General features: G+C 36.8%; 1 protein-coding gene across 50 annotated transcripts in view; it reads left to right on the forward strand.

Moving 5' to 3' along the window:
* Positions 1-26443, forward strand: part of LOC307046732 (uncharacterized protein) — a 38787-nt gene extending 12344 nt beyond the window's left edge. For 3 of the 50 annotated variants that reach the window (XM_079693267.1, XM_079693288.1, XM_079693311.1), the window contains 74 exons: positions 164-1600; positions 4453-4518; positions 4750-4839; positions 4997-5047; positions 5165-5233; positions 5457-5552; positions 5703-5753; positions 5871-5939; positions 6128-6223; positions 6363-6413; positions 6526-6594; positions 6771-6866; positions 6995-7063; positions 7165-7215; positions 7334-7402; positions 7580-7675; positions 7825-7875; positions 7994-8062; positions 8251-8346; positions 8475-8543; positions 8645-8695; positions 8814-8882; positions 9060-9155; positions 9305-9355; positions 9474-9542; positions 9731-9826; positions 9966-10016; positions 10411-10479; positions 10730-10825; positions 10978-11028; positions 11143-11211; positions 11400-11495; positions 11635-11685; positions 11786-11854; positions 12103-12198; positions 12349-12399; positions 12516-12584; positions 12774-12869; positions 13017-13067; positions 13186-13254; positions 13437-13532; positions 13713-13763; positions 14007-14102; positions 14302-14352; positions 14468-14536; positions 14726-14821; positions 14961-15011; positions 15127-15195; positions 15413-15508; positions 16144-16212; positions 16402-16497; positions 16669-16737; positions 17069-17128; positions 17395-17436; positions 17538-17585; positions 17686-17754; positions 17857-17904; positions 17998-18045; positions 18132-18173; positions 18252-18320; positions 18428-18478; positions 18555-18593; positions 20943-20975; positions 21349-21393; positions 21550-21591; positions 22308-22355; positions 22545-22586; positions 23113-23160; positions 23244-23285; positions 23378-23422; positions 23580-23621; positions 23721-23765; positions 23847-23882; positions 24035-26443. In XM_079693267.1, the coding sequence (XP_079549393.1) occupies positions 164-1600; positions 4453-4518; positions 4750-4839; positions 4997-5047; positions 5165-5233; positions 5457-5552; positions 5703-5753; positions 5871-5939; positions 6128-6223; positions 6363-6413; positions 6526-6594; positions 6771-6866; positions 6995-7063; positions 7165-7215; positions 7334-7402; positions 7580-7675; positions 7825-7875; positions 7994-8062; positions 8251-8346; positions 8475-8543; positions 8645-8695; positions 8814-8882; positions 9060-9155; positions 9305-9355; positions 9474-9542; positions 9731-9826; positions 9966-10016; positions 10411-10479; positions 10730-10825; positions 10978-11028; positions 11143-11211; positions 11400-11495; positions 11635-11685; positions 11786-11854; positions 12103-12198; positions 12349-12399; positions 12516-12584; positions 12774-12869; positions 13017-13067; positions 13186-13254; positions 13437-13532; positions 13713-13763; positions 14007-14102; positions 14302-14352; positions 14468-14536; positions 14726-14821; positions 14961-15011; positions 15127-15195; positions 15413-15508; positions 16144-16212; positions 16402-16497; positions 16669-16737; positions 17069-17128; positions 17395-17436; positions 17538-17585; positions 17686-17754; positions 17857-17904; positions 17998-18045; positions 18132-18173; positions 18252-18320; positions 18428-18478; positions 18555-18593; positions 20943-20975; positions 21349-21393; positions 21550-21591; positions 22308-22355; positions 22545-22586; positions 23113-23160; positions 23244-23285; positions 23378-23422; positions 23580-23621; positions 23721-23765; positions 23847-23882; positions 24035-24117 (6203 nt within the window). In that variant the 3' untranslated portion in view covers positions 24118-26443. The remainder of the gene's footprint in view (positions 1-163; positions 1601-4452; positions 4519-4749; positions 4840-4996; positions 5048-5164; positions 5234-5456; positions 5553-5702; positions 5754-5870; positions 5940-6127; positions 6224-6362; positions 6414-6525; positions 6595-6770; positions 6867-6994; positions 7064-7164; positions 7216-7333; positions 7403-7579; positions 7676-7824; positions 7876-7993; positions 8063-8250; positions 8347-8474; positions 8544-8644; positions 8696-8813; positions 8883-9059; positions 9156-9304; positions 9356-9473; positions 9543-9730; positions 9827-9965; positions 10017-10410; positions 10480-10729; positions 10826-10977; positions 11029-11142; positions 11212-11399; positions 11496-11634; positions 11686-11785; positions 11855-12102; positions 12199-12348; positions 12400-12515; positions 12585-12773; positions 12870-13016; positions 13068-13185; positions 13255-13436; positions 13533-13712; positions 13764-14006; positions 14103-14301; positions 14353-14467; positions 14537-14725; positions 14822-14960; positions 15012-15126; positions 15196-15412; positions 15509-16143; positions 16213-16401; positions 16498-16668; positions 16738-17068; positions 17129-17394; positions 17437-17537; positions 17586-17685; positions 17755-17856; positions 17905-17997; positions 18046-18131; positions 18174-18251; positions 18321-18427; positions 18479-18554; positions 18594-20942; positions 20976-21348; positions 21394-21549; positions 21592-22307; positions 22356-22544; positions 22587-23112; positions 23161-23243; positions 23286-23377; positions 23423-23579; positions 23622-23720; positions 23766-23846; positions 23883-24034) is intronic. The other 47 variants (XM_079693271.1, XM_079693278.1, XM_079693289.1 and 44 more) reach the window with 47 other exon arrangements.
* The last annotated feature ends 1456 nt before the right edge of the window (positions 26444-27899 follow it).

A 27899-nucleotide genomic window follows, 5' to 3' on the forward strand; every position in this document is an offset into this window, starting at 1 on the left:
CCATCCAAAGACGACAAGACATTCACGAAACCATCCAAAGACGACAAGACAGTCACGAAACCATCCGAAGACGACAAGACAGTCACGAAACCATCCAAAGAAGACAAGACAGTCACTAAACCATCCAAAGACGACATGACAGTCATGACACCATCCAAAGAAGACAAGACAGTCACGACACCATCCAAAGACGAGAAAAAAGTCAGCAAACTTCTCAAAGAAAAGAAAGGAGTCGATCAACTTATTGAAGAAGAGAAAGAAGTTAAGAAACCATCCAAAGAAGACAAGGAAATCCGCAAACCATCTAGAGAGGAGAAAGAAATCAAGAAACCATCTAGGGAAGAAAAAGTAGTCAAGAAACTTCTCAAAGAAGAAAAAGAAGACGTCATTAAAGTCATTAAAGCTTCTAAAAAGGAGGAAGAAGCAGAGACACCTCTTAAAGACGAGAAAGCATTTAATATATCTATCGCAGTAGGGATAGCCTTCAAAAAACCATCTGAGGAAGACGAGAAAGTCAGTAAACCATCCCAAGAGAAAATAGAAGTCTGGAAACTTCTGAAAGAAAAGAAAGCAGAAACAAAACCATCCAAAGAAGAGAAGGAAGTCAAGAAACCTCTTAAAGACGAGAAATCATTTAATACATCTATCGCAGTGGGGATAGCCTTCAAGAAACCATCTGAGGAAGACCAGAAAGTTGGTAAACCATCCCAAGAAGATAAAGAAAACAAGAAACCATCCAAAAAAGTAAAAGAAACTGAGAAATCGTCAAAAGAAGACAAGGAAGTAAGAAAACGGTCTAAAAAGGAGAAAGAAGCAGAAACACCTCTTAAAGACGAGAAAGCATTTAATACATCTATCGCAGTAGGGATAGCCTTCAAGAAGCCATCTGAGGAAGACGAGAAGATCGGTAAACCATCCCGAGAGAAAATAGAAGTCTGGAAACTTCTGAAAGAAAAGAAAGCGGAAACAAAACCATCCAAAGAAGAGAAGGAAGTCAAGGAAGTTTCTAAAACAGAGAAAGAAGTCAAGAAAATACCTAAAGAAGACAAAGAGGTACAGAAACCATCTACAAAGAAGATAGAAGTCACAAAGCCATCCAAAGAACAGAAAGAGGAGAAGAAACCACAGAGAGAAGGAAGGGAAGAGAAGAAAGATCCTAAGGAAGAGAAAGCCATGAAAATAACTCTCAAAGAAATGAAACGTTCTAAAGAAGAGACAGAAGTGAAGGAACCACCTAAAAAAGTAAAAGAAGTCGAAAAGCTTCTCAAAGAGGAGAAAGAGGAACTAAGACCAATGACTGCCATAACTAAGCCTGCAAAAGAAGAACCAGAACAGATCTCTAAGGAGTTGAAGGAGAAGGAAAAGGAAGCAAGTCCTTCCAAAGAAAGGGCAGTACCAATGAAGCCCTCTGAAGAAAAACCTGAACCAGAGAAACCTTCTAAAGACGAAAAAGAGGTCAAGGTTATTCTCACTGAAGAAAAGGAACCAAAGAAGATCTCTAAGGAAGAAACAGAACCAACAAAGCCTTCTGAAAAAGAAAAGGAAACCAAGAGGCCACTTAAAGACAAAGAACCCATCCGGAAGAGGGGCACTAAGAAAGGTAGGCATAGTCTTGCAATGTAATCTTTTTATTATTATTATTATTCAAAATAAGGATCTGTTGACGATCCAATACCAAGAATATACAGCCATGCTAACCGCTCTGTCCAGCTATACAACATGGCAATGCTCACATCATTATGCCAATTCTGATCACCATGACAATGCTTAAAGTCCATGAAATGTCCAAAATAAACGTTATTCTGTGTTAATAAATCGCTTCATCACTTTCCACTGTTTCATTTGACATATCAACATCAATGATTCTTTCCATAAATATCCCCCAAATAACATGAAATGTGTGCCACTTTCCCGTGTTATTCCGCTCCGGTAGCGAAAAGCTTGCCAGCTATTAACCCAGCTGTGTGACGTCACACGTGGCAAACACCAGCCTCGTCTGGATTGTTTGTTTTGTATCCTTCCGCTATTTTCTCTCAACATATGTGTGTAACCGGACCTCGCTAAACTTTTTTTATCTAACAATTCATGATGGTGAAGCGATGTGTAGTTGTGTAGATGTGTAGTCACTCATATCACTGATATGAATACATTACATTCTGGTGTTTATGTCTGTGCTTGTTGGTGGGGTGTCGGGACCTACATTTCGTGCAATGCCCTTCTACTGAACCAGTAGGCACATTGTTCCAACATCCAGGTTCTAATTTCTTCTGGTTGATCAGATTAGCATTAAAGATATTACTATCATTAGTAGAGAAGCTGAATTAAAGCCCTAAGAATTTAAAAATACTTTTGAGCTGTGAATGTTTCCTGATTCCTATAAACATTGATCATGGGTGCTGGAAGATTGTGCACAAAACTCGGGTCAGAATTAAGTTACTACAGGTGTTATGCCAGCTTGAGCTAAATGTCACCAGAGTACAGTGAACTTGCCTAGTGACTGAAATATATAAAAGTTGAAGTGAAATAAGTAAGGCCAAAAATGAATTACGTCTGAATATCTTTATTATTTTTACCACTTTTAATTATTTGTGGGCTCGCACATATACCAAAATAGACTAATGTACACTGCAATAAAGATCAAATGTTACAAGTGAAAAATTAACAAAATAACCCTTTTTTATTTATCAAACAGTAAATTAATACAATCTTACAAACTTGTGATTTGGAAAATGTTGTTATATTTACATGTTTCTTTGGAAAAATAATATTGTAAATGATGTACTTTGTAAATTATTTACATCATGCGAAACCATTTTAACCAGTTCAGCTGCATGACTTATGTCAAATTACAGATTTGGCCATTGAAATCCCTGATAGCGGCCTCCCGGTTCAGGGTAAGTCTTCCGTATCTCGGTTACAGCACATGCAGGCAGCGGGACTCTGATTTTTGGGCCGAGTACACCCCAGCACCAACGTACAAACTGTCGATAAGCTGTATATCAATACTTCCTAATGAAAAAAAAGTATACAGATTATAAATATATTTGGAGAAAAATAAAATGTTATGTAGTACTATTATGTAGCAATGGTTACAAATTGGCTTATAACATGATATTTGTATTTTACTTGTACAAAATAAATATGAGGTTGTATATGACTGCTTGACAGAATCATAGACCTCTTATATATTTCCTCACATGTGTAGTTGTTTCTTTTCCCAAGCATACATTGAACTTGCATACACAGAAAAAATAAAAGCCAAGCTGTTTTTGACTGCTTGAAAGAGTTTAATGGTATCTTTAAAAGTGTACCATATCTGTAGCGACTAAAAGTATTATATGAAAGCAAAGCTGCAATAGGCAGTTGGGTCAATCAATATTTACTTACTGTTGTAGTGGGCCATCAACTGCTCTGTGTTGTTGTTTGTATTGAAGATACGCTATTTTCAGTGTCCAAACACTGAGACAGCCTTCTTTAAAGCCTGGGTGGCTAATAATGCACCTTGGTTTCTCGTCGGTGTCTTCTATCTGGTCAGTAGGTTGCAAAATGTCTATTTGTTCCATCACCTGCCAGATCTCTCTGCAGCATACACATTCATCTGCAGTGGGCATGCTTTCACAGCATTGACATGTACACCTGAATATTGTACATAACATAAAAAAAAAACTATATCTGCCGGACGTGTGAGGAACAGATGACAAATTAAGATCGACATTTAGTGCAGGTCAAATTAAATAAAACATAATTTACCATTCAGTATTGCCGACTCGAGTCTCGCCGGCTGCGGAATCCGCTTCTCTTTCACAAGTTTCTGCCTCGTTGTTCGATTGCCGGGCAGGAGGCTCGTACTGATAAGGCAAGATGCCTTGAAGTGAAAGGCTAGCTGGTTCACTCTCTACTTCTGTAACTGAATCCAGATAACCCACCGAATCTGAGCTTGAATGATCGCTCTCGCTGTCTGAAGTTGTCGCGTTGCTTGCCATTTGGACTGATTTGATCAAATGGCAATATGTGCCACGTGTGACGTCACCGCTCGTTCGGGAGTGATCGGGGGCGTACTCGGCAAACTTCGGAACCAACATCGGTTTTTAACGTATATGTCATTTAATTATGACCAAACTTTAAACATTTTTTTTTTTTTTTATTCTGGTGATATCTAAACTACATGTTAAAAAACACCTGTGTTAGATGCATTACATGGCCTTTAAAGTGTATTGTTTTAAAAGGATACCGTTCACCATTTGTACCATCTTAGTTCAACATGAGTACATGCTAATTACCACCATGCACAAAGATTTGATGAAGCTGATAGGAATTCAAATAATCTTACAGGTATTTGTAGAGGGGCAAAAGATAGGTCAACTGAGGAGGCTAAATGAATTGCTTTTCTTTTTTTGGTTAAGATAAACATAATGAAGCTTAATGGCTTATTATGTCGTAATTTCCCCCCAGTGGCAGCTCCCAAGGAGTCCAAGAAGGAAGCAAAGGAAAAAATCACAACTAAACCTGTAAAACCAGGTAATACAAAGCCATCCATAGAAGCATAGTGGAACCATGAGTAAATATACTTTTAGGATCCATGTACAGTTTTAATGGCAATACAATATGTGTAGGCACTTGGTAGAAGATGTGCTAAGTATCTTCAAGGTTAAATAGATTGATAGGTTTCCTTGTAAAATAAAGGGTACATTTGTTTCCATTTTAAAATGTATGTAAAACTGTTGAATCAGCTTTGCCATTTTATTTCAGAACCCAAAAAGGCTGTAAGCGGGATTAAAGTAGTCAAAAAGGAGGTTGCGTCCCTCTTGAGGAAGGAGCATCTTAATGTTACAAAAGCAGGTGAGAAAATACAGTCTGTACAATAACATCTCACAGTGATATGTTGTCTTTGTGGTTAGATGTACAGTATAAATGTTTGCAGTAAAAAAGCTTACATGTTAAATGTAAAACCAAGATTAGGAAATTAATTATGTTTTTGAAAATTCTCCAACATTAGAGGTTCGTCAAGTACCTAAAGTAAAATCCAAGCCAGAACCTGCAAAGAAAGGTAATATTATGTAGAAAACATAACAAGTAATATATTTGCAGAGAGTTTCAAATAATAAACACTGATCTTTTAATAAAACCTCAAATCTAAAGGCTTGTTGGTCTCATGATTTTACAGCAGCTGCACTTCCTAAGGAACCTAAGAAGGAACCAAAGGAACAAGTCAAACCTAAACCTGTAGAAAAAGGTAATGCAAAGCCATGAAGCCACACCACGAGCATGGCTAAAAGATACTATTATAATGTTGGTGGATTTTTCATGACAATACATTGTTAAAAAAGTATTGTACTTTCTAGTTTTCATAACTCAGATGGTCCTAGATAGTGCTGCTAGAAATAGATTTATTAATGAAGGGTATATTTGTTTCCACAATGTGAAACTGTTCAATCGTCTTTGGCGTTTTATTTCAGACGCTGGACCCAAAATGGCTGCAAGGGGGATTAAAGTAGTCAAAAAGGAGGTTGCGTCTCTCTTGAAGAAGGAGCATCTTAATGTTACCAAAGCAGGTGAGAAAATACAGTCTGTACAATAACAGGTCACAGTGATAATGTATCCTTGTGGTTAGTATAGATGTTTGCAGTGGTATTGATTACATTTTAAATGTTAAAGCCAGGATTAGTTCATTCATTATATTTTGTTAAATTCTCAAATACTAGAGTTTCCAGAAGTACCCAAAGTGAAAGCCAAGTCAGAACCTTCAAAGAAAGGTATTTTTATGTAGGAAACGTAAAAAATAGATATATTTTCAGAGAGTTTCAGATAATAAACACTTATCTTTTTATAAACCTGAAATCTAAAGGCTTGTTGGTCTCATGATTTTACAGCAGTGGCACCTCCCAAGGAACCTAAGAAGGAACCAAAGGAACAAGTCAAACCTAAACCTGTAGAAAAAGGTAATGCAAAGCCATGAAGCCACACCACGAGGATGGTTAAAAGAGAACAGAGCTAGATTGCTCATAGATGTCTCAAAGATAGCGCTACTGGAAATAGATGTTTTTAACTTTTTTCGATGAAGGGTATATTTGTTTTCACTGTATAACTTATGTGAAACCTTTCAACCATATTTGCCTTTTTATTTCAGAAGCTGAACCCAAAAAGGCAGAAAAGGTGACTAAAGTCATCAAGAAAGAGGCTGCTCCTGTCCTGAAGAAGGAACGACTTGATGTTACAAAAGCAGGTAACAAACTATCTCAGAACAGGTCACGTGTCTTTTAATACTTGTACATAGTATGGATTCACAGTGGCATAGCTTACATGTTTAATGTTAGGCAAGGAGAAAGTGATAAATTATCATTCTTAATATTATCCAATATTAGAAGTTGCTGAAGAACCTAAATTGAAAGCCAAGCCAGAACCTGCAAAGAAAGGTATTTTTATGTAGGAAATATAAAAGGAATATATTTGCAGAGAATTTCAAATAAAACGTTTTTTTTTTATAAACCTAAAATCTAAAGGCTTGTTGGTCTCATGATTTTCCAGCAGTGACACCTCCCAAGGAACCTAAGAAGGAACCAAAGGAAAAGGTCAAACCTAAACCTGTAGAAAAAGGTAATGCAAAGCCATGAAGCCACACCACGAGGATGGTAGGCTAGATTGCTCATAGATGTCTCAAAGTTAGGGCTACTGGAAATACATTTAGTTTACTTTTTTCAATGAAGGGTATATTTGATTTCACTGTATTACTTATGTGAAACTTTTCAACCAGCTTTGCCTTTTTATTTCAGAAGCTGAACCCAAAAAGGCAGAAAAGGTGACTAAAGTCATCAAGAAAGAGGCTGCTCCTGTCCTGAAGAAGGAACAACTTGATGTTACAAAAGCAGGTAATAAACTATCTCAGAACAGGTCACGTGTCTTTTAATACTTGTATATAGATTTACAGTGGCATAGCTTACATATTTACATTTTTATGAAACCTATATAAAAGCTTGTTGGTGACACGATTTTCCAGCAGTGGCACCTAGCAAGGAACCGAAAAAGGAGCCAAAGGAAAATGTCAAGCCTAAACCTGTAGACAAAGGTAATGCAAAGCCATGGATTTACAGTGGCATAGCTTACATGTTTAATGTTAGGCCAGGTTAAGCTGATAAATTATATTTCTTAATATTCTCCAAATACTAGAGGTTCCAGAAGTACCTAAAGGGAAAGCCAAACCAGAATCTGCAAAAAAAGGTATTTCTATATCCTAGGAAACATAAAATTAATATATTTGCAGAGAGTTTCAGATCAAAAACACTTATCTTTTTATAAACCTAAATTCTAAAGACTTGTTGGTCTCATGATTTTACAGCAGTGGCACCTCCCAAGGAACCTAAGAAGGAATCAAAGGAACAAGTCAAACCTAAACCTGTAGAAAAAGGTAATGCAAAGCCATGAAGCCACACCATGATCATGGCTGAAACTAAATAAATCATTGATAGTCCCTAAGGCTACCGGATATAGATTTTCTTTAACTTTTTTTGAATGAGTGTTATATTTGTTTCCACTATATAATTCAATGTGAAACGGTTCAATCAGCTTTTTCTTTATATTTCAGACGCTGGACCCAAAAAGGCAGAAAAGGTGACTAAAGAAGTCAAACAGGAGGTTGTGTCTCTCTTGAAGAAGGAGCATCTTAATGTTACCAAAGCAGGTGAGAAAATACAGTCTGCACAATAACAGGTCACAGTGACATGTTATCCTGATGGTTAGTGTAGATTTGTGCAGTGGTATTGATTGCATTTTAAATGTAAAGCCAGGATTAGTTAATTAATTATATGTTTTTTAATTCTCAAATACTAGAGGTTCCAGAGGTACCTAAAGTGAGAGCAAAAACAGAACCTGCAAAGAAAGGTATTTTTATGAAAGAAACATAAAAGGAATATATTTGCAGAGAGTTTCAAATAATAATAAACACTTATCTTTTTATAAACCTAAAATCTAAAGGCTTGTTGGTCTCATGATTTTACAGCAGTGGCACCTCCCAAGGAACCTAAGAAGGAACCAAAGGAAAAAGTCAAACCTAAACCTGTAGAAAAAGGTAATGCAAAGCCATGAAGCCACACCACGAGGATGGCTAAAAGATAACAGAGCTAGATTGCTCATAGATGTCTCAAAGATAGGGCTACTCGAAATACATTTGGTTTACTTTTTTCAATGAAGGGTATATTTGTTTTCACTGTATTACTTAAGTGAAACTTTTCAACCAGCTTTGCCTTTTTATTTCAGAAGCTGAACCCAAAAAGGCAGAAAAGGTGACTAAAGTCATCAAGAAAGAGGCTGCTCCTGTCCTGAAGAAGGAACAACTTGATGTTACAAAAGCAGGTAATAAACTATCTCAGAACAGGTCACGTGTCTTTTAATACTTGTATATAGATTTACAGTGGCATAGCTTACATATTTACATTTTTATGAAACCTATATAAAAGCTTGTTGGTGACACGATTTTCCAGCAGTGGCACCTAGCAAGGAACCGAAAAAGGAGCCAAAGGAAAATGTCAAGCCTAAACCTGTAGACAAAGGTAATGCAAAGCCATGGATTTACAGTGGCATAGCTTACATGTTTAATGTTAGGCCAGGTTAAGCTGATAAATTATATTTCTTAATATTCTCCAAATACTAGAGGTTCCAGAAGTACCTAAAGGGAAAGCCAAACCAGAATCTGCAAAAAAAGGTATTTCTATATCCTAGGAAACATAAAATTAATATATTTGCAGAGAGTTTCAGATCAAAAACACTTATCTTTTTATAAACCTAAATTCTAAAGACTTGTTGGTCTCATGATTTTACAGCAGTGGCACCTCCCAAGGAACCTAAGAAGGAATCAAAGGAACAAGTCAAACCTAAACCTGTAGAAAAAGGTAATGCAAAGCCATGAAGCCACACCATGATCATGGCTGAAACTAAATAAATCATTGATAGTCCCTAAGGCTACCGGATATAGATTTTCTTTAACTTTTTTTGAATGAGTGTTATATTTGTTTCCACTATATAATTCAATGTGAAACGGTTCAATCAGCTTTTTCTTTATATTTCAGACGCTGGACCCAAAAAGGCAGAAAAGGTGACTAAAGAAGTCAAACAGGAGGTTGTGTCTCTCTTGAAGAAGGAGCATCTTAATGTTACCAAAGCAGGTGAGAAAATACAGTCTGCACAATAACAGGTCACAGTGACATGTTATCCTGATGGTTAGTGTAGATTTGTGCAGTGGTATTGATTGCATTTTAAATGTAAAGCCAGGATTAGTTAATTAATTATATGTTTTTTAATTCTCAAATACTAGAGGTTCCAGAGGTACCTAAAGTGAGAGCAAAAACAGAACCTGCAAAGAAAGGTATTTTTATGAAAGAAACATAAAAGGAATATATTTGCAGAGAGTTTCAAATAATAATAAACACTTATCTTTTTATAAACCTAAAATCTAAAGGCTTGTTGGTCTCATGATTTTACAGCAGTGGCACCTCCCAAGGAACCTAAGAAGGAACCAAAGGAAAAAGTCAAACCTAAACCTGTAGAAAAAGGTAATGCAAAGCCATGAAGCCACACCACGAGGATGGCTAAAAGATAACAGAGCTAGATTGCTCATAGATGTCTCAAAGATAGGGCTACTCGAAATACATTTGGTTTACTTTTTTCAATGAAGGGTATATTTGTTTTCACTGTATTACTTAAGTGAAACTTTTCAACCAGCTTTGCCTTTTTATTTCAGAAGCTGAACCCAAAAAGGCAGAAAAGGTGACTAAAGTCATCAAGAAAGAGGCTGCTCCTGTCCTGAAGAAGGAACGACTTGATGTTACAAAAGCAGGTGATAAACTATCTCAGAACAGGTCACGTGTCTTTTAATACTTGCACATAGTATGGATTTACAGTGGCATAGCTTACATGTTTAATGTTAGGCAAGGTTAAGATGATAAGTTATCATTCTTAATATTCTCCAATATTAGAAGTTGCTGAAGAACCTAAATTGAAAGCCAAGTCAGAACCTGCAAAGAAAGGTATTTTTATGTAGGAAATATAAAAGGAATATATTTGAAAACTTTTTTATATACCGTAATTTTCGGACTATAAGCCGTGCCTTTTTCCCTATTTTTCGACGCTGCGGTTTATATAACGGTGCGGCTAATCTATGGATTTTTACAGCTAACGGCCACCACCTTTAACTCTATGGGCTCTATGGCCGGTCCGCGGACCCCCACCTTTAAGCGGCGGGTTCCAGCAGGAAAAGCTGGAGGCCGGAAAAGAGTGAGACAGGTAGCGCGCAAAAGTAAAAGTGGAACCGAGAGTGGTATGCCGCTGCTGCGGCTTATATTCAGGTGCGCCTTATAGTCCGAAAATTACGGTATATATACACCTCAAATCTAAAGGCTTGTGGGTGTCATGATTTTACAGCAGTGGCACCTCCCAAGGAACCTAAGAAGGAACCAAAGGAACAAGTCAAAGCTAAACCTGTAGAAAAAGGTAATGCAAAGCCATGAAGCCACACCACGAGGATGGCTGAAAGATACTATTATAATACTGGTGAAGTGTTCATGACAATACATTGTTAAAAAAGTATTGTACTTTCTAGTTTTCATTACTCATTGATGGTCCCTAAGATGTCGCTACTGGAAATAGATTTTCTTTAACTTTTTTTCAATGAGTGTTATATTTGTTTCCACTGTATAATTCAATGTGAAACGGTTCAATCAGTTTTGTCTTTTTATTCCAGACGCTGGACCCAAAATGGCTGCAAGGGGGATTAAAATAGTCAAAAAGGAGGTTGTTTCTCTCTTGAGGAAGGAGCATCTTAATGTTACCAAAGCAGGTAAGAAAATACAGTCTGCACAATAACTGCTCACAGTGATAATGTATCCTGATGGTTGGTATAGATTTTTGCAGTGGTATGGATTACATGTTAAATGTAAAGTCAGGATTAGTTCATTCATTATAAATATTTTTTTAATTCTCAAATACTAGAGGTTCCAGAAGTACCCAAAGTGAAAGCCAAGCCAGAACCTGCAAAGAAAGGTATTTTTATGTAGGAAATGTAAAAATAGATACATTTTCAGAGTTTAAAATAATAAACACTTATCTCTTTATAAACCTGAAATCTAAAGGCTTGTTGGTTTCACAATTTTCCAGCAGTGTCACCTCCCAAGGAACCTAAGAAGGAAACAAAGGAACAAGTCAAACCTAAACCTGTAGAAAAAGGTAATGCAAAGCCATAAAGCCACACCATGAGCATGGCTAAAAGATAACAGAGCTAGATTACTCATAGATGTCTCAAAGACAGGGCTACTCGAAATACATTTGGTTTACTTTTTTCAATGAAGGGTATATTTGTTTCCACTGTATAACTTATGTGAAACCTTTCAACCAGCTTTGCCTTTTTATTTCAGAAGCTGAACCCAAAAAGGCAGAAAAGGTGACTAAAGTCATCAAGAAAGAGGTTGCTCCTGTCCTGAAGAAGGAACGACTTGATGTTACAAAAGCAGGTAACAAACTATCTCAGTAAAGGTCACGTGTCTTTTAATAATTGTACATAGTATGGATTTACAGTGGCATAGCTTCCATGTTTAATGTTAGGCAAGGAGAAAGTGATAAATTATCATTCTTAATATTCTCCAATATTAGAAGTTGCTGAAGAACCTAAAGTGAAAGCCAAGTCAGAACCTGCAAAGAAAGGTATTTTTATGTAGGAAATACAAAAGGAATATATTTGAAAACTTTTTTATGTATATATACACCTAAATTCTAAAGACTTGTTGGTGTCATGATTTTACAGCAGTGGCACTTCCCAAGGAACCTAAGAAGGAACCAAAGGAACAAGTTAAACCTAAACCTGTAGAAAAAGGTAATGCAAAGCCATGAAGCCACACCACGAGCATGGTTAAAAGATACTATTATAATACTGGTGCAGTGTTCATGACAATACATTGTTAAAAAAGTATTGTACTTTCTAGTTTTCATTACTCATTGATGGTCCCTAAGATGGCGCTACTTGAAATTGATTTTCTAAAACGTTTTTCAATGAGTGTTATATTGGTTTCCACTGTATAATTCAATGTTAATCAGTTCTATCAATTTGTCTTTTTATTCCAGACGCTGGACCCAAAATGGCTGTAAGCGGGATTAAAATAGTCAAAAAGGAGGTTGTGTCTCTCTTGAGGAAGGAGCATCTTAATGTTACCAAAGCAGGTGAGAAAATACAGTCTGCACAATAACAGGTCACAGTGATAATGTATCCTGATGGTTAGTAGATGTTTGCAGTGGTATTGATTACATTTTAAATGTAAAGCCAGGATTAGTTCATTCATTATAAATATTTTTTTCATTATCAAATACTAGAGGTTCCAGAGGTACCCAAAGTGAAAGCCAAGCCAGAACCTACAAAGAAAGGTATTTTTATGTAGGACACGTAAAAATAGATATATTTTCAGAGAGTTTAAAATAATAATCACTTATCTTTTTATAAACCTGAAATCTAAAGGCTTGTTGGTCTCATCATTTTACAGCAGTGGCACCTCCCAAGGAACCTAAGAAGGAAACAAAGGAACAAGTCAAACCTAAACCTGTAGAAAAAGGTAATGCAAAGCCATGAAGCCACAGCACGAGGATGGTTAAAAGATAACAGAGCTAGATTGCTCATAGATGGTCTCAAAGTTAGGGCTACTGGAAATACATTTGTTTGACTTTTTTCAATGAAGGGTATATTTGATTTCACAGTATAACTTATGTGAAACTTTTCAACCAGCTTTGCCTTTTTATTTCAGAAGCTGAACCCAAAAAGGCAGAAAAGGTGACTAAAGTCATCAAGAAAGAGGCTGCTCCTGTCCTGAAGAAGGAACGACTTGATGTTACAAAAGCAGGTAATAAAATAGTCTGTAGAATAACTGGTCACAGTTATATTTTGTCCTTGTGGTTAGTATAGATGTTTGTAGTGGTATTGATTGCATTTTAAATGTAAAGCCAGGATTAGTTCATTCATTATATATTTTTTAATTCTCAAATACTAGAGGTTCCAGAGGTACCCAAAGTGAGAGCAAAAACAGAACCTGCAAAGAAAGGTAATTGTATGTCTTCGGAAAGATAAAACGAATATATTTGCAGAGAGTTTCAGATCAAAAACACTTATCTTTTTATAAACCTAAAATCGAAAGACTTGTTGGTCTCGTGATTTTACAGCAGCTGCACTTCCCAAGGAACTTAAGAAGGAACCAAAGGAACAAGTTAAACCTAAACCTGTAGAAAAAGGTAACGCAAAGCCATGAAGCCACACCACGAGCATGGCTGAAACTAAAAGAGAAACAAAATTGCTCATTGATAGTCCCTAAGATAGGGCTACCGGATATAGACTTTTTGAATGAGTGTTATATTTATTTCCACCTTATAATTTAATGTGAGACGGTTCAATCAGTTTTGTCTTTATATTTCAGACGCTGGACCCAGAAAGGCAGAAAAGGTGACTAAAGAAGTCAAACAGGAGGTTGTGTCTCTCTTGAAGAAGGAGCATCTTAATGTTACCGAAGCAGGTGAGAAAATACAGTCTGTATAATAACTGCTCACAGTGAAATGTATCCTTGTGGTTAGATGAATCGATGTTTGCAATGACAAAGCTTACATGTTAAACGTTAAGCCAATATTATTTAATTCATTATATATATATATATATATATATATATATATATATATTTGTAATTCTCAAATACTAGAGGTTCCAGAAGTAACCAAAGTGAAAGCCAAGCCAGAACCTGCAAAGAAAGGTAATTGTATGTAGGAATCTAAAAAGTAATATATTTGCAGTGAGTTTAAAATAATAAACACTTGTCTTTTTATAGACCTCAATTCTAAAGGCTTGTCGGTGTCATAATTTTTACAGCAGTGGCACCTCCCAAGGAACCTAAGAAGGAAATAGACTTGTTTAACTTTTTTCAATTCAGGGTATATTTGTTTCCACTGTATTACTTCTGTGAAACTTTTCAACCATATTTGCCTTTTCATTTCAGAAGCTGAACCCAAAAAGGCAGAAAAGGTGACTAAAGTCATCAAGAAAGAGGCTGCTCCTGTCCTGAAGAAGGAACGACTTGATGTTACAAAAGCAGGTGATAAAATACAGTATGAAGAATATGTCACAGTCTTATTTTGTCCTTGTGGTTAGTATAGATGTTTGAAGTGTCAGAACAGGTCACATGTCTTTTAATACTTGTAAATAGTATGGATTTAAAGTGGCATAGTTTAAATATGTAATCCTAGGCTGGGATAAAGTGATAAATTATCATTCTTAATATTCTCCAATAATAGAAGTTCCTGAAGAACCTAAAGTGAAAGCCAAGTCAGAACCTTCAAAGAAAGGTATTTGTATGTAGGAAATATAAAGGAATACATTTTCAGAGAGTTTCAAATAATAAACACTTGTCTTTTTATAAACCTGAAATCTAAAGGCTTGTTGGTGTCATCATTTTTACAGCAGTGGCACCTCCCAAGGAACCTAAGAAGGAACCAAAGGAACAAGTCAAACCTAAACCTGTAGAAAAAGGTAATGCAAAGCCATGAAGCCACACCATGATCATGGCTAAAAGATAACAGAGCTAGATTGCTCATAGATGGTCTCAAAGTTAGGGCTACTCGAAATACATTTGGTTTATTTTTTTCAATGAAGGGTATATTTGTTTCCACTGTATAACTTATGTGAAACTTTTCAACCATATTTGCCTTTTTATTTCAGAAGCTGAACCCAAAAAGGCAGAAAAGGTGACTAAAGTCATCAAGAAAGAGGCTGCTCCTGTCCTGAAGAAGGAACGACTTGATGTTACAAAAGCAGGTAACAAACTATCTCAGAACAGGTCACGTGTCTTTTAATACTTGTAAATAGTATGGATTTACAGTGGCATAGCTTACATCTTTAATGTTAGGCTGGGATAAAGTGATACATTATCATTCTTAATATTCTCCAATAATAGAAGTTGCTGAAGAACCTAAAGTGAAAGCCAAGTCAGAACCTGCAAAGAAAGGTATTTTTATGTTGGAAATATAAAAGGAATATATTTGAAGAGAATTTCAAATAAAACTTTTATATATATATATATAGCTAAAATCTAAAGGCTTGTTGGTGTCATGATTTTCCAGCAGCGGCACTTCCCAAGGAACCTAAGAAGGAACCAAAGGAACAAGTCAAACCTAAACCTGTAGAAAAAGGTAATGCATAAGATACTATTATAATACTGGTGCAGTGTCCATGACAACACATTGTTAAAAAGTATTGTACTTTCTAGTTCTCATTACTCATTGATAGTCCCTAAGATGGCGCTACTGGAAATAGATTTTCTAAAACTTTTTTCAATGAGTGTTATATTTCTTTCCACTGTATAATTCAATGTGAAACTGTTGAATCAGCTTTACCTTTTTATTCCAGACGCTGGACCCAAAATGGCTGTAAGGGGGGTTAAAATATTCAAAAAGGAGGTTGCGTCTCTCTTGAGGAAGGAGCATCTTAATGTTACCAAAGCAGGTGAGAAAATACAGTCTGTAGAATAACAGGTCACAGTGTTAATGTATCCTGATGGCTAGTATAGATTTTTGCAGTGACAAAGCTTACATGTTAAGTGTAAAGACAAGATTAGTTAATTAATTGTATTTTTGAAGATTCTCCAACATTAGAAGTCCCTAAAGTGAAAGCGAAACCAGAACCTGCAAAGAAAGGTATTTTTGATGTAGGAATCAGTGGCTCAGTCAGTAGGGGATTGGACTGTGAGCCGTAGGGTCGCCAGTTCAAGTCACCGACCAGACCTAAAAATGGAGTGTGGACTGCTACTTTGAGAGGTCCCAGTTCACCTCCTGCCCTGCCGTGGTGCCCTTGAGCAAGGCACCGGACAACCCCCTTTCACCCTCACTCCCATTGCTCCCAGGGCGCTGTACAATAGCTGCCCACTGCTCCTAGTACTAGACTCCTGGTACTAGGATGGGTTAAAAGCAGAGAACACATTTTACTGTGTGCTTTGTGCTCTGCATGCGGGACCATTAAAGAGGGGTTCATCCCTCCCGATATTATATTATATTATATATTTGCAGAGAGTTTCAAATAATAAACAATTGTCTTTTTATTAACCTAAAATCTAAAGGCTTGTTGGTCTCATGATTTTACAGCAGTGGCACCTCCCAAGGAACCTAAGAAGGAACCAAAGGAACAAGTCAAACCTAAACCTGTAGAAAAAGGTAATGCAAAGCCATGAAGCCACAACATGAGGATGGCTGAAAGATAACAGAGCTAGATTGCTCATAGATGGTCTCAAAGATAGGGCTACTGGAAATAGATTTGTTTGACTTTTTTCAATAAAGGGTATATTTGATTCTGCTGTATAACTTATGTTAAACCTTTCAACCATATGTGCCTTTTTATTTCAGAAGCTGAACCCAAAAAGGCAGAAAAGGTGACTAAAGTCATCAAGAAAGAGGTTGCTCCTGTCCTGAAGAAGGAACGACTTGATGTTACAAAAGCAGGTAACAAACTATCTCAGAACAGGTCACGTGTCTTTTAATACTTATAGATAGAATAGATTTACAGTGGCATAGCTTACATGTACATGGAATATACTTGAAGAGAGTATCAAATACAACTTTTGTATTTATAAACCTAAAATCTAAAGGCTTGTTGGTGTCATGATTTTACAGCAGTGGCACCTCCCAAGGAACCTACGAAGGAACCAAAGGAACAAGTCAAACCTAAACCTGTAGAAAAAGGTAATGCAAAGCCATGAAGCCACACCACGAGCATGGTTAGAAGATACTGCTTTATCTTTAAATGAAAAGGCATTGTAAGGGGCGGCTCTGGCTCATGGGGTTAGTGAGCTAATCTGCAACTCAGAGGGTTAGCGTTTCAATCCCACCCCCACAGTCAACATGCAGAAGCATCCTTAATAGATACTTAACCCCCAAATTGCATTTATTTGCAGTGGCATAGCTTAAATGTTTAATTTGAAGTGACATTTAGCTTTAATTAGACCATTCGAGATGAAAATAGAAATGGTGCATATTTTTCATTTGCTGTCACTAACTTCATTCAATTCAACAGCTACCAAGGAGCCCAAGAAGGAACCAAAGGAAAAAGTCAAATCTGTATCTGTAAAACTAGGTAATGCAAAGACTCACTAATGTTGCATTTTAAAACGTTTTGGGAACTGCCTCACTCAGAGAGGAATGTACAAATTGTAGCTGAAATGCTGGACTTCCTTACATGTCCAGTTTTATAATTGATATACATGATTGATGCTATTCTAACTATGAATTTGCCAGAATGTAATGGTTGTCTTTTGAAGCATTGATAACAGGATGCAAGGTACTAACATGACCAGATTATCAGTTCACAAAGCTCCACTCACTTATCTTTTTGTGACATAGAAGTACCAAAGGAAAAGGCCAAAGCAGCTCCTGCTAGGAAAGGTACGCACATTATTGTTTTGTTTACCAAAAAACGAAATTCTCAGTTGTCATAATGTAAATATTCTCCTGCTGTAAAATAACATTATACTTTTACCATACAGAAGCTGTTGTTCCAAAAGAAAAGTCCAAACCAGTCACCTGGAAAAAAGGTAAGAGTTGTGCATGTTATTAGGTAATACAAATAATAAACAAACTAAAAGTGTTACTGCCATTACTGCGTGTATTTTATTTGTACATTTCTGCCGACAGAACAAGAGGGCACACCAAGAAATGCCTCTCTGGTGAAACAGAGAGTCAAAATAGTGCCTATGAAAAAAGGTACATTATTTAGGTTTATGTTTGTATTTCTCTCAGATTCTTCCAGTTTTAAGTGAGTTGAGTCAACGATACTCAGCATGTTTTTTGTTCTCCTTTTTTCAGAAGTCAAGGCACCTAAAGAGAAAGTCAAGTCGGTGTCTCCAGTGACAGGTAAGGTTATTGTGCAACATTTCAAAAAACTATAAGTTCCTGACCTCGAGGTTTGGTTTTGCAAACTGATCATCATGCTATGTGTTTCGTTAGAAGCAGCGGTTTCAAAAGAGAAGCCCAAATCAGCTCCTAAGAAGAAAGGTAAGACAGTGTTTTATATTTAGCTTTAACGTTCGAGTGTTTCCTCTCCTTTTGTGGAATGACAAATCTAAAATGTTTTGACACAGAACCTGCTCCACTTAAGACAAAAGCAGCCTCAGTGGTCAAAGGTAAGAGGACACATATCAATGTTTATGTTCAAACAAAGAAAAAATGGATTTAGCAATGCATTTGATTTCTTCTTACAGTAGCAGAAGTAGCGCACAAAAATTTCTCAATAACAAAGGAGAAGGCAAAAGTGGTGCCGCTGAAGAAAGGTACATCTTTTTATATTCAACAATGTTTCATAATGCTAACCACTACAATTTTCTTTAAAAGTTATAACAGGTGTGTAAATACATATTTTCGTTGCTATTTGCTCTAGAAGTTGAGGTTCTCAAGGAGAAGAAGGCCACGCCAGTGACCCCCACCAAAGGTGTGTTTCTCTTTATTATTAAAGTGTCTCTCTTTTAAGTTTATGATTTAACTTTAACGGGGCTATATTTCTCTAGCACCTGCTATCAAAGCAAAACCTGCAGAAAAGAAGAGAGGTATGTGGCAGGAGTTTGTTTCTCTAGTGCTTCCTAGCTACTAACATGTAGCTGCTGATTAAAAACTAAATAAGAGTACCATCAAAAATATAACTTTAGGGAAATGTTGAGGAAGCTACCCAATTGTGTTGTTATTTTAGTGTAGCCGAGTTTGTTTGTTTTTTTTCGGGTCATTTTTATGTTCAGGCTTGTATCTGAATCAACACGCTTCACTATAAGCTGACAGTTTTTTTTTTTTTATGTGTGTGATTACCTAAAAAGACGGATAACTTGATATTTTGAAGATTTTTTTATCAAAGCAAAAATATTAGATGCTTTATCTAAGCTGCATTGCGTTGCGTAAATGATTGAAAAGGCCTAATGAATAAATGTTGTCATGGTTAATAGCTAACATGTCAATCCCATCTTCAAGACATTATATTTAAGCAATAGCTCACGACAGGCCGTGGTATATGCTCATTACATGACTGTCTCAGAAAATTAGAATATTGTGATAAAGTTCTTTATTTTCTGTAATGCAATTAAAAAAACAAAAATGTCATACATTCTGGATTCATTACAAATCAACTGAAATATTGCAAGCCTTTTATTATTTTAATATTGCTGATTATGGCATACAGCTTAAGAAAACTCAAAAATCCTATCTCAAAAAATTAGAATAGTTCCTCAGACCAAGTAAAAAAAAAAGATTTATAACAGCAAAACACAATCAAACATTTGAAAATGTCCATTAATGCACTCAGTACTTGGTTGGGAATCCTTTTGCACGGATTACTGCATCAATGCGGCGTGGCATGGAGGCAATCAGCCTGTGGCATTGCTGAGGTGTTATGGATGCCCAGGATGCTTCAATAGCGGCCTTTAGCTCATTAGCATTGTTGGGTCTGGTGTCTTTCAGCTTCTTCTTCACAATACCCCACATATTCTCTATGGGGTTCAGGTCAGGGGAATTTGCAGGCCAATCGAGGACAGTAATGCCATGGTCAGTACACCAGTTACTGGTGGTTTTGGCACTGTGGGCAGGTGCCAGATCATGCTGGAAAATGAATTCCTCATCTCCATAGAGCTTTTCAGCAGACGGAAGCATGTAGTGCTCTAAAATCTCTTGGTACACAGCTGCATTTACTCTGGGCTTGATGAAACACAGTGGACCAACACCAGCAGCTGACATGGCTCCCCAAACCATCACTGACTGTGGGAACTTCACACTGGATTTCAAGCAACTTGGATTTTGCTCCTCTCCAGCCTTTCTCCAGACTCTGGCGCCTTGACTTCCAAATGAAATACAAAACTTGCTTTCGTCTGAAAAGAGGACTTTGGACCACTGTGCAACTGTCCAGTGCTTCTTTTCCTTAGCCCAAGTCAGACGCCTCTTCCGTTGTCTTGAGTTCAGAAGTGGCTTGACCATGGGAATACGGCTATTGTAGCCCATTTCCCGGACACGTCTGTGAACAGTGACTTTTGATACCTGGACTCCAGCTTCAGTCCACTGTCTTTGAAGCTCCCCCAAATTCTGGAAGCGACTCTTCTTCACAATGCTGTTAAGGCTGCGGTCATCTCTCTTGGTTGTGCAGCGTTTCCTGCCACATTTCCCCCTTCCAACAGACTTTTTGTGGATGTGCTTTGAAACTGCACTCTGTGAACAGCTTGCTCTTTGAGAAATTTCTTTTTGTGTCTTACCCTCCTGATGGAGGGTGTCAATGACGGTCCTCTGGACAGCAGTCAGATCAGCAGTCTTCCCCATACTTGTGATTTAGTTTACTGAACCAAGCTGAGTGTTTTTCAAGGCTCAGGAAACCCTTGCAGGTGTTTCGAGTTAATTAGACGATTCAAGTGATTCGTTGAACACCCTACTAGTATACTTTTTCATGATATTCTAATATTTAGAGATAGGATATTTGAGTTTTCTTAAGCTGTATGCCATAATCAGCAATATTAAAATAATAAAAGGCTTGCAATATTTCAGTTGATTTGTAATGAATCCAGAATGTATGACATTTTTGTTTTTTTTAAATTGCATTACAGAAAATAAAGAACTTTATCACAATATTCTAATTTTCTGAGACAGTCCTGTATATCACAGCTAAGGGGCGTGGTTCGGCCCGACGCGAAGCTGCAGGCAGTTTGCTTTTCAGCCCAACGGTATACTGTTTTTCTCAGACGCGGAGGGATACTGACTTGTTGTGAAAAGTAACTTACAATTCTACCCGTGGTATACGCTCAGTATATCACGGCTAAGAACCAATCAGATTGCTTGATTTGAATTGTCCGTTTTATAAATATATATATATTTTCAGTAATCATCAAGAAGCAAAAACAATCATGCTATTTTTTTGCCTTCCTATTTAGAACCTGAGGCCAAGGCACTTTTTGCCAAAACAGGTAACTTAAATACAACCAATACTTATTCTCTAAAATAATGACTTTTCCTAAGAAATGTTATATTTTCATGACTCTTAGCACCTGACGTTACAAAGGAGAAACCTAAACCAGCTCAAAAGAAGAAAAGTACATTTATTTGAACAACAACAAAGTCATAGATATTTACAAATTATTAACTTATTTACAATTTAAACATCTTTTGTATTGAACTAGCTCAATTTGAATCAAAGGTTGAGACAAAGAAGGAATCACTTTTAAAGAAAAAAGGTAGTCTGCCACTTTCCTGACAGTTTTACTTCAGCAACTATAATCAAACTAAATGACAAAGCTACTTAATACAAATCAACAAATGCTTACATTTGTATTTACTCAGAGCCCAAAGTGCCAGAAGACAAAGTGAAACCAGCTGTAAGAAAAGGTACAGAAACAACAATATTGACTTCTAACTACTTAAATATGTGTACTTATTACTTAATGTTGCTCAGCTATTTGTGTCAGTTTGGCACTTTCCTTTAATCGGATGTAAGTATACGCCAAACATTGTCACAAATGTATTAACTGTATTTTCTCCCAGCATTGTTGAGGAAAAGGGCCAAACCAGTCCATGTAAAGAAAGGTACATTAGTGGTGCTTCAGTAGGGGTACTCCACATAACCAGTGACTGTAATAACAGTTATGTAGTTACAAAATGTAGGCCGTAGTAAAAGCTGATTTGATTTCTCAGCAGAAAAACACGCATGAGATCCATAATAAATCAATATCATGCAGAGGAGGTGGAGAGTGATTTTTCTCCTGAGGAATACTGGATGCTTGTTCAGACACTTTTAGTTGGTAAATCTGCAAAGCACTTCGATTTATTAGGCTTTTCTAACTCTTACCTTCTTACACGTGGGAAATAAAGAGTGGGGAATCCAAAACAAAATGTGCTGTCCAACCTACCCAAACATAACAATGTGTTACAAATGTTGGAACGTATCCGGACACTAAAAATATATGACATTTAACAAGCATTGCAAAGACTCAGAGCCAGAAGGATCACACTTGACAAACCAACACACATCAAGGTTTCAGATCACACTGAAGAACCCCAAAATGTTCCAAAACAATGGTGTTTATCTGCTCAACAGAGACAAACTTTTTTAACACTAACTACAGCCTTTAAACGTAGTTAGATTTGCTCTGCAAGCTGCTTTTAGACATTTAAAAAAAAATGTGATTCTTTAGTTGTTGCTCCAGCTGTTTTGAATTGCTGGAAAATGAGAGAATTGCAGCTTCCGCTCACAAGTAATGTGTCCCACTTGGCAGAGTCTGACCTAAGCTTCCCTTTTGCAGAACTGGACATATCTAAAGAGATGGACAAACTTGCTGAATTGGAGAAAGGTACGTTGTTAAGTGCAATAACAAAAGTTCTTTTTGACCATTATTTAGAAACATTTAATTATGGAGCAAGGATACTGAGTCAATTTGGTGATAGAGGCTAAGGTTTTATAGTTTAATAAATGTGCTGAAACTCTATAAATACTGGTAGCTGTATATTATATGAATTATATTTTCTTCCTGATAAAACAGCCATTTCTAGGGAAAAGGCCAGAGCGCTGCGTTTGAGGAAAGGTACATTTGTGACGTTTCAGTAGAGGCAGCACGCCATGTAACAATGTAACCTTTACAGTAGGCTAATAACAACATGTTATCTGCAGGCTAAGAATATTGTCCTGCTGAATGTGAAAGTGTCCTTCATAGCTCTTTATACAAAATAGTCCTTTCTAGGAAACGTAAAAATTAAGATTTATGGACATGTTCTTATTCAGCAAGAAACTATTCATCTGCAATTTTAGCTTTTCTCTCACTGCGCAGTAGACGGCATTTGTAATGCTTTTTAATATCCTGTTTTAACAACACCGAGATGTTTCTTGATGTTTTCAGCTTTCGCTTCGCCATGGATCTTATGCATGTCTTTTCATAACGACATATACGTTTAAAGCAAATGAGCCACAGCTCACATGCATAGATGCTGCACTGGCTTAAACAAGCAAGAAAAAAAAATGTTTACTTACCGGTATACTGATGGGCAATGAAAACTATATTTCAAATCACCCATTTCTTATCTGCTTATGTTTCTTTTACATTTGTGCGACAGAGCTTGACATTTTAAAAGAGCAAGTCAAACCCATCGCCACAGAGAAAGGTACTAAAACTATAGCTTTGAGTATAGCGTTGAATACATCTACGTTTGCTGTTCATTTATAAAAAATGTGTGACACTTTGCAGAAGACAGAGTTCGTAAAGAAAAACCAGAGCCTGTAGAGAAAGGTATCTTGATTGAAAGAAACTGACACAAATGTTACACTACACCTACTTATGGACAAATGTGAAAACGATGACTTTTTTTATTTATTTTTTAGAAAAAACTGTAAAGAAGAAGGCCGCCAAAGAAGAGAAATCTAAAGGTACGCTGTTGTGCACTCAGTATTGAACATTAACCTCATCAACTCAGCAAAATGTGTGAATGTCATTAAAAACACCATCACCAGCTGCAGTCACTCTGCAGGAAGCGGTTTAAATCTTTGCTGATAAAAGTTATTCATGTTGTGTTGCTATTTACAGAGGACAGAGTTCTTAAAGAGATACAGGAGCCGGCAAAGAAAGGTATGACTGTTTGTCAAGCCTCTCAATCATTAGAGTATGAAATACATCTCCATTACAGCTGCTTTATTCACAAACAATGAAATGCTCCTTTTGTTGCAGAAAAAGCTGCTGAGAAGAAAGTGGCTAAGGAGGAGAAAATCAAAGGTACTGTGCAGAGAAGTTGTTATTTAGGATAATGTAACATTGTACTGTTTTATGGTTAACATTGTGTTCTTATTTTGATAGCCGAGGCTTCTGTATCGGACAGCTTTCAGATGGAAGGTATGTACACATTCTCCTCTCATAACCAAAATATCACACAAGTGACACAAGTGACACAAGTGTGCAAATTGCACGCTCAGTTATCAGTTCAGATGCCAGAGAAGGACACAGTGTCCTGACTGTAATGTCAAATATTGTCCTGTCCCCCACAGAAGAGCCCTACTTCCAGTGTTTCTTCGTGGACGAGGAAGAAGCCCAGTTTCCTTTCTACGCCTTCTCACCGATGCAGATTTGATACTTCAGTCTGTAGCCAGTCTGAGGTTTACAATGTAGTCAATTTTACTGATAACGACAAGGTCACGTTACGCCCTGCCGGTGCGGCTGAAACGCAGACGGTTGCTCACTGCTGGTCTTCAGGAGATAACCCTGGACCGCAGAGGATGACGAGGGATTTTATATGATGGACCGATTTTATTTAACTTCCAGATTTGGTTGAGCTCTCTTTCCATGCAGCCAGTGTCATTCCTTTCCATTTTTATTTGTATTTATTGATCATTTCTGTGTTTAATTGTTTTGAAAGGTGGATATCATGATATAGTTTATTACGTCTGTGGATCACTCATTTAGATCCTCACAGCAACACAAGCAAACTAATACAATTGTGCATTTTTTGAAGAAGGAACATAGTGCTGTACAAAGAGGCCGCAGTTGCATTTTCATGGGTTCAATTCCCACATTTACTTGAAAAGTGGTTTGTACAATTATCATGCATTTTACGCACCGTCATTGTCTTTTTCCTTCACTGCATTGTAGATGGCGAGTCTTTAATGCTCACCTTCTTTGCCTTTAGGCCCTGGAACAAACAATTGGCCATTTGTGTTGTCTGTGCATAATTCCGCAATTCATGATATTTATGATTTGTTTCAGTTATTTAAAAAAGAAACGTATTTTCTCACATATTCCTCTATCTAATGAAAGAAAGTTGTTTCTGTTTCTGTCTCCTATGTCTACTATGTGTCAAAAGGAATGACCACACTGTATATGAGAGCTCCCAAATGTACTGTGGAAAAACTACCTACTAAGTCTTATTAAACTACCACCATGTGCACACAGCACCTCATTTTGACATCTAAAATCAAGCAATGCATAGCCTGCAGTGTCAGAGTTCATATCAAAGTAAAGCATTCATTCACTAGTTGGATGTCATGTTAGAAAGTTGTATTTTTTCCAGCTACTCACTGTTTGAATACTTAATCTATGGCATTTTGATTTTAAAAATATTTTTTACAAGGTGGAACATTATTAGTAAGGAACATGTGAGGATTTATTTTATCAGTCAAGAAGGATGTGGCTAACAGCGATTCCTTGATAGACCAAAAACACACTGACCCTTGGTTCAGTGTCTGTGTGCACAACATAGAAACATGATATATATTTAGCAACCTTTTGAATAGGTGCTTATTAAACATTATGCTAGCATAATGGTTTAAAGTCTTCTATCATCACAGTTTATGTATTCAACATACAATTATATTATTGCATATCTGATGCTGTTGCATCCCATACACTGAGCTAAACAAATGGTTACAGGATTCATATTATAATTTATGAATATCTTGTGCATGATGTACACTTTGGGTTATGATTTACGATTGATTTCAAGTCACGTATTAGAAATATCTGAAGAAGAAAATGATGACAAGACAGCTGCGAGACTCAGCTATCCTCCAGGTTTATTTGACAGCCTGAAGGTGATTGTTAATGTGGTTACGATGAAGTCTAGTGTAACAAATTTAACATTTACGTTTTTGAAATCATACGATTGAGGCAGATGGCGTCACATGTTTGAGCAGTTGATCTCAGATGTAAACGGGTACATTGTTTTTCAGCGTGCACCAGATGTTGTTTACATACGGCTCTTTACATTTCGTTCAATATGCCGTCATCACAGCTTGTGGCGTTAATCCCAAGTTTAATCAAACGTAAATGTAATTATCTTTTATTTATTAGAATAAACAGTCTATTGTGGTGCACCCTCTGCAGCTCACAGTGAGCTCAGACTCCAGTAACTGTACTGTAACAGCTGGAGTTTCATGGTGATGATTATCTGATGTTTTGGATTTAGACTTTGTTACCAGAGTGTACTGTCTTTCAATATATTTTTTTTCGGTGATAAAGTTGCTATTGTAAAAAAAAACACGTTTGATTTAGGGTGAAAAAAAGATCAATATTTGTTTCAATCTTTTGACTGAATTTCATTTGAAGACTCTGTTAAACCAGGAAAATGTGCAATACATACATTGTTAAAGATCTCATTGATCAAAGCACCGTCTGTTTGTCTGATTGAATGAAATGTGCATGATGGGTTTCTTTCATGCTCATGAATGTTTGGTGGTATTTTTTCCCGGATTTGAGAACATTTTAACTCTAGTATCATTTAATACCAATTACAGACATGTGTCTCTCAGTTGTGATTCTAAAAAGGTACCTTACATATACAGTATATTGAAAACAATCTCATTGTAAATAGTAAAATGAATGGAAAATTACATCGTCCTGATGCTTGTGAATTGTACCAATTTGACATTAAATCCTTGCAATAAAAAAGTAGTTTGTCTTTCTCTAAAGGTGCCAACACCTCTTTCACAGTGAGTCCAGCCTATTTCTTAGGTGACAAAAATATGTCGAGATACTTTTTGTGTTCAAACTAGATTGATGAATATTTTAGTATGAAATGTATTAGTAAATGTAACTATGACATATTTATATTATTTAATATTCAGTTATATTCAAGCAGAAACTTCAGCTGTTCTAGTCTCATAAATGTGTTCACAACTTTTTTAAAGTCTAAGAAAATTACTCTTTGTGATGTTTTTATGACATGTGACTTTTTATGACTTTCTTATGACATAAAATACAGTGATGTTTTGTGACATAATGTACTATAAAAAAATATTGCATATAATGCTATGACTTTATTACTTTTTAAAGGCCTTGCTCTGAACATTGCAGCGCCAGGCCATCTGGCTAAGTCATTTTAATGAGTCATGTCACCAAGCCTGAAAAAATAAACATATGCATTACGTGTGTTATCATAGAATATAACCCCATCCCCCCTTCAACTAATTTAAGCCCCCATATTTCCACAAATTATTGACCATGTTGTCAATGGTATGACCCTGATGACTGTATGATGTGTGTTTGAATAGGAAAGAGTACCAACTGACGGCAGTATGGTAGGTCAGGTTATCACGCTATTCTCTAATGAGGCCAGAGAGGTTACTACAGGTCAGTTTAAACCGCTTACACAGATTTCACACGAGGAGAAAACTCCCTTTGCTCTTCTAGGAACAGAAGGACCTACACTTTATCTCTTACGGTTTATCCAAAATGGGAATGTAAAAATTTCCTTTTTAAAACATTTCTGTGTGATTGTGCTGCAGTGACAATTGTTACCTAAACTCACATGAACTGTTTTCACCCCAAATACTTATGCAAATGATTTTGCCCGATTCTGTGAGAATAGAGGCAATTTTTGGCATACTATGAGTGGAGCATAAAGACGGATTCTGATTGGAATTAATTCAGTGGGCAAGACCAATGAGTTCCACTCCAGTAACCACGGTTTCTTTGTGTCACATGCTATTCAGAGGTGGCCAAAAACTTGGCAGCCTTTGCCTTGAGATGAGAAGAATGGCCACTTGTAGTCACAGTATTCAGTAGGCTAGACACAGCTCACAGGACAGGGCAGGGAGGCTTTACTTGGCTTCTTAAAATGTGGGAAAGATGGATGATTAATGAGGGAACTTCAAAATTAACACACGCTTTAAAACAGCGTTTAAAACATGTTGACATGAAAGATGTAAAGCCCAACAGTCGGAGATCAGAAAGATTTAGCGGTGAGACTCTAACTTTAGACTCTGAACTACTAACCGTGGGATATTGGATTGATAAAACTCTCCTCATCCAACACAGTGTCCTTGCACGTTCTGCCTCTCATCTGTCATGCTAGCGGCAGCATTGAACCACGGTTGGTCCACACACCATCGAATGATGCCTCTACGTAATGACACCACA

Source organism: Notothenia rossii, assembly GCF_949606895.1.
Source record: "Notothenia rossii genome assembly, chromosome: 7".
NCBI classification, from domain to species: Eukaryota; Metazoa; Chordata; class Actinopteri; order Perciformes; family Nototheniidae; genus Notothenia; species Notothenia rossii.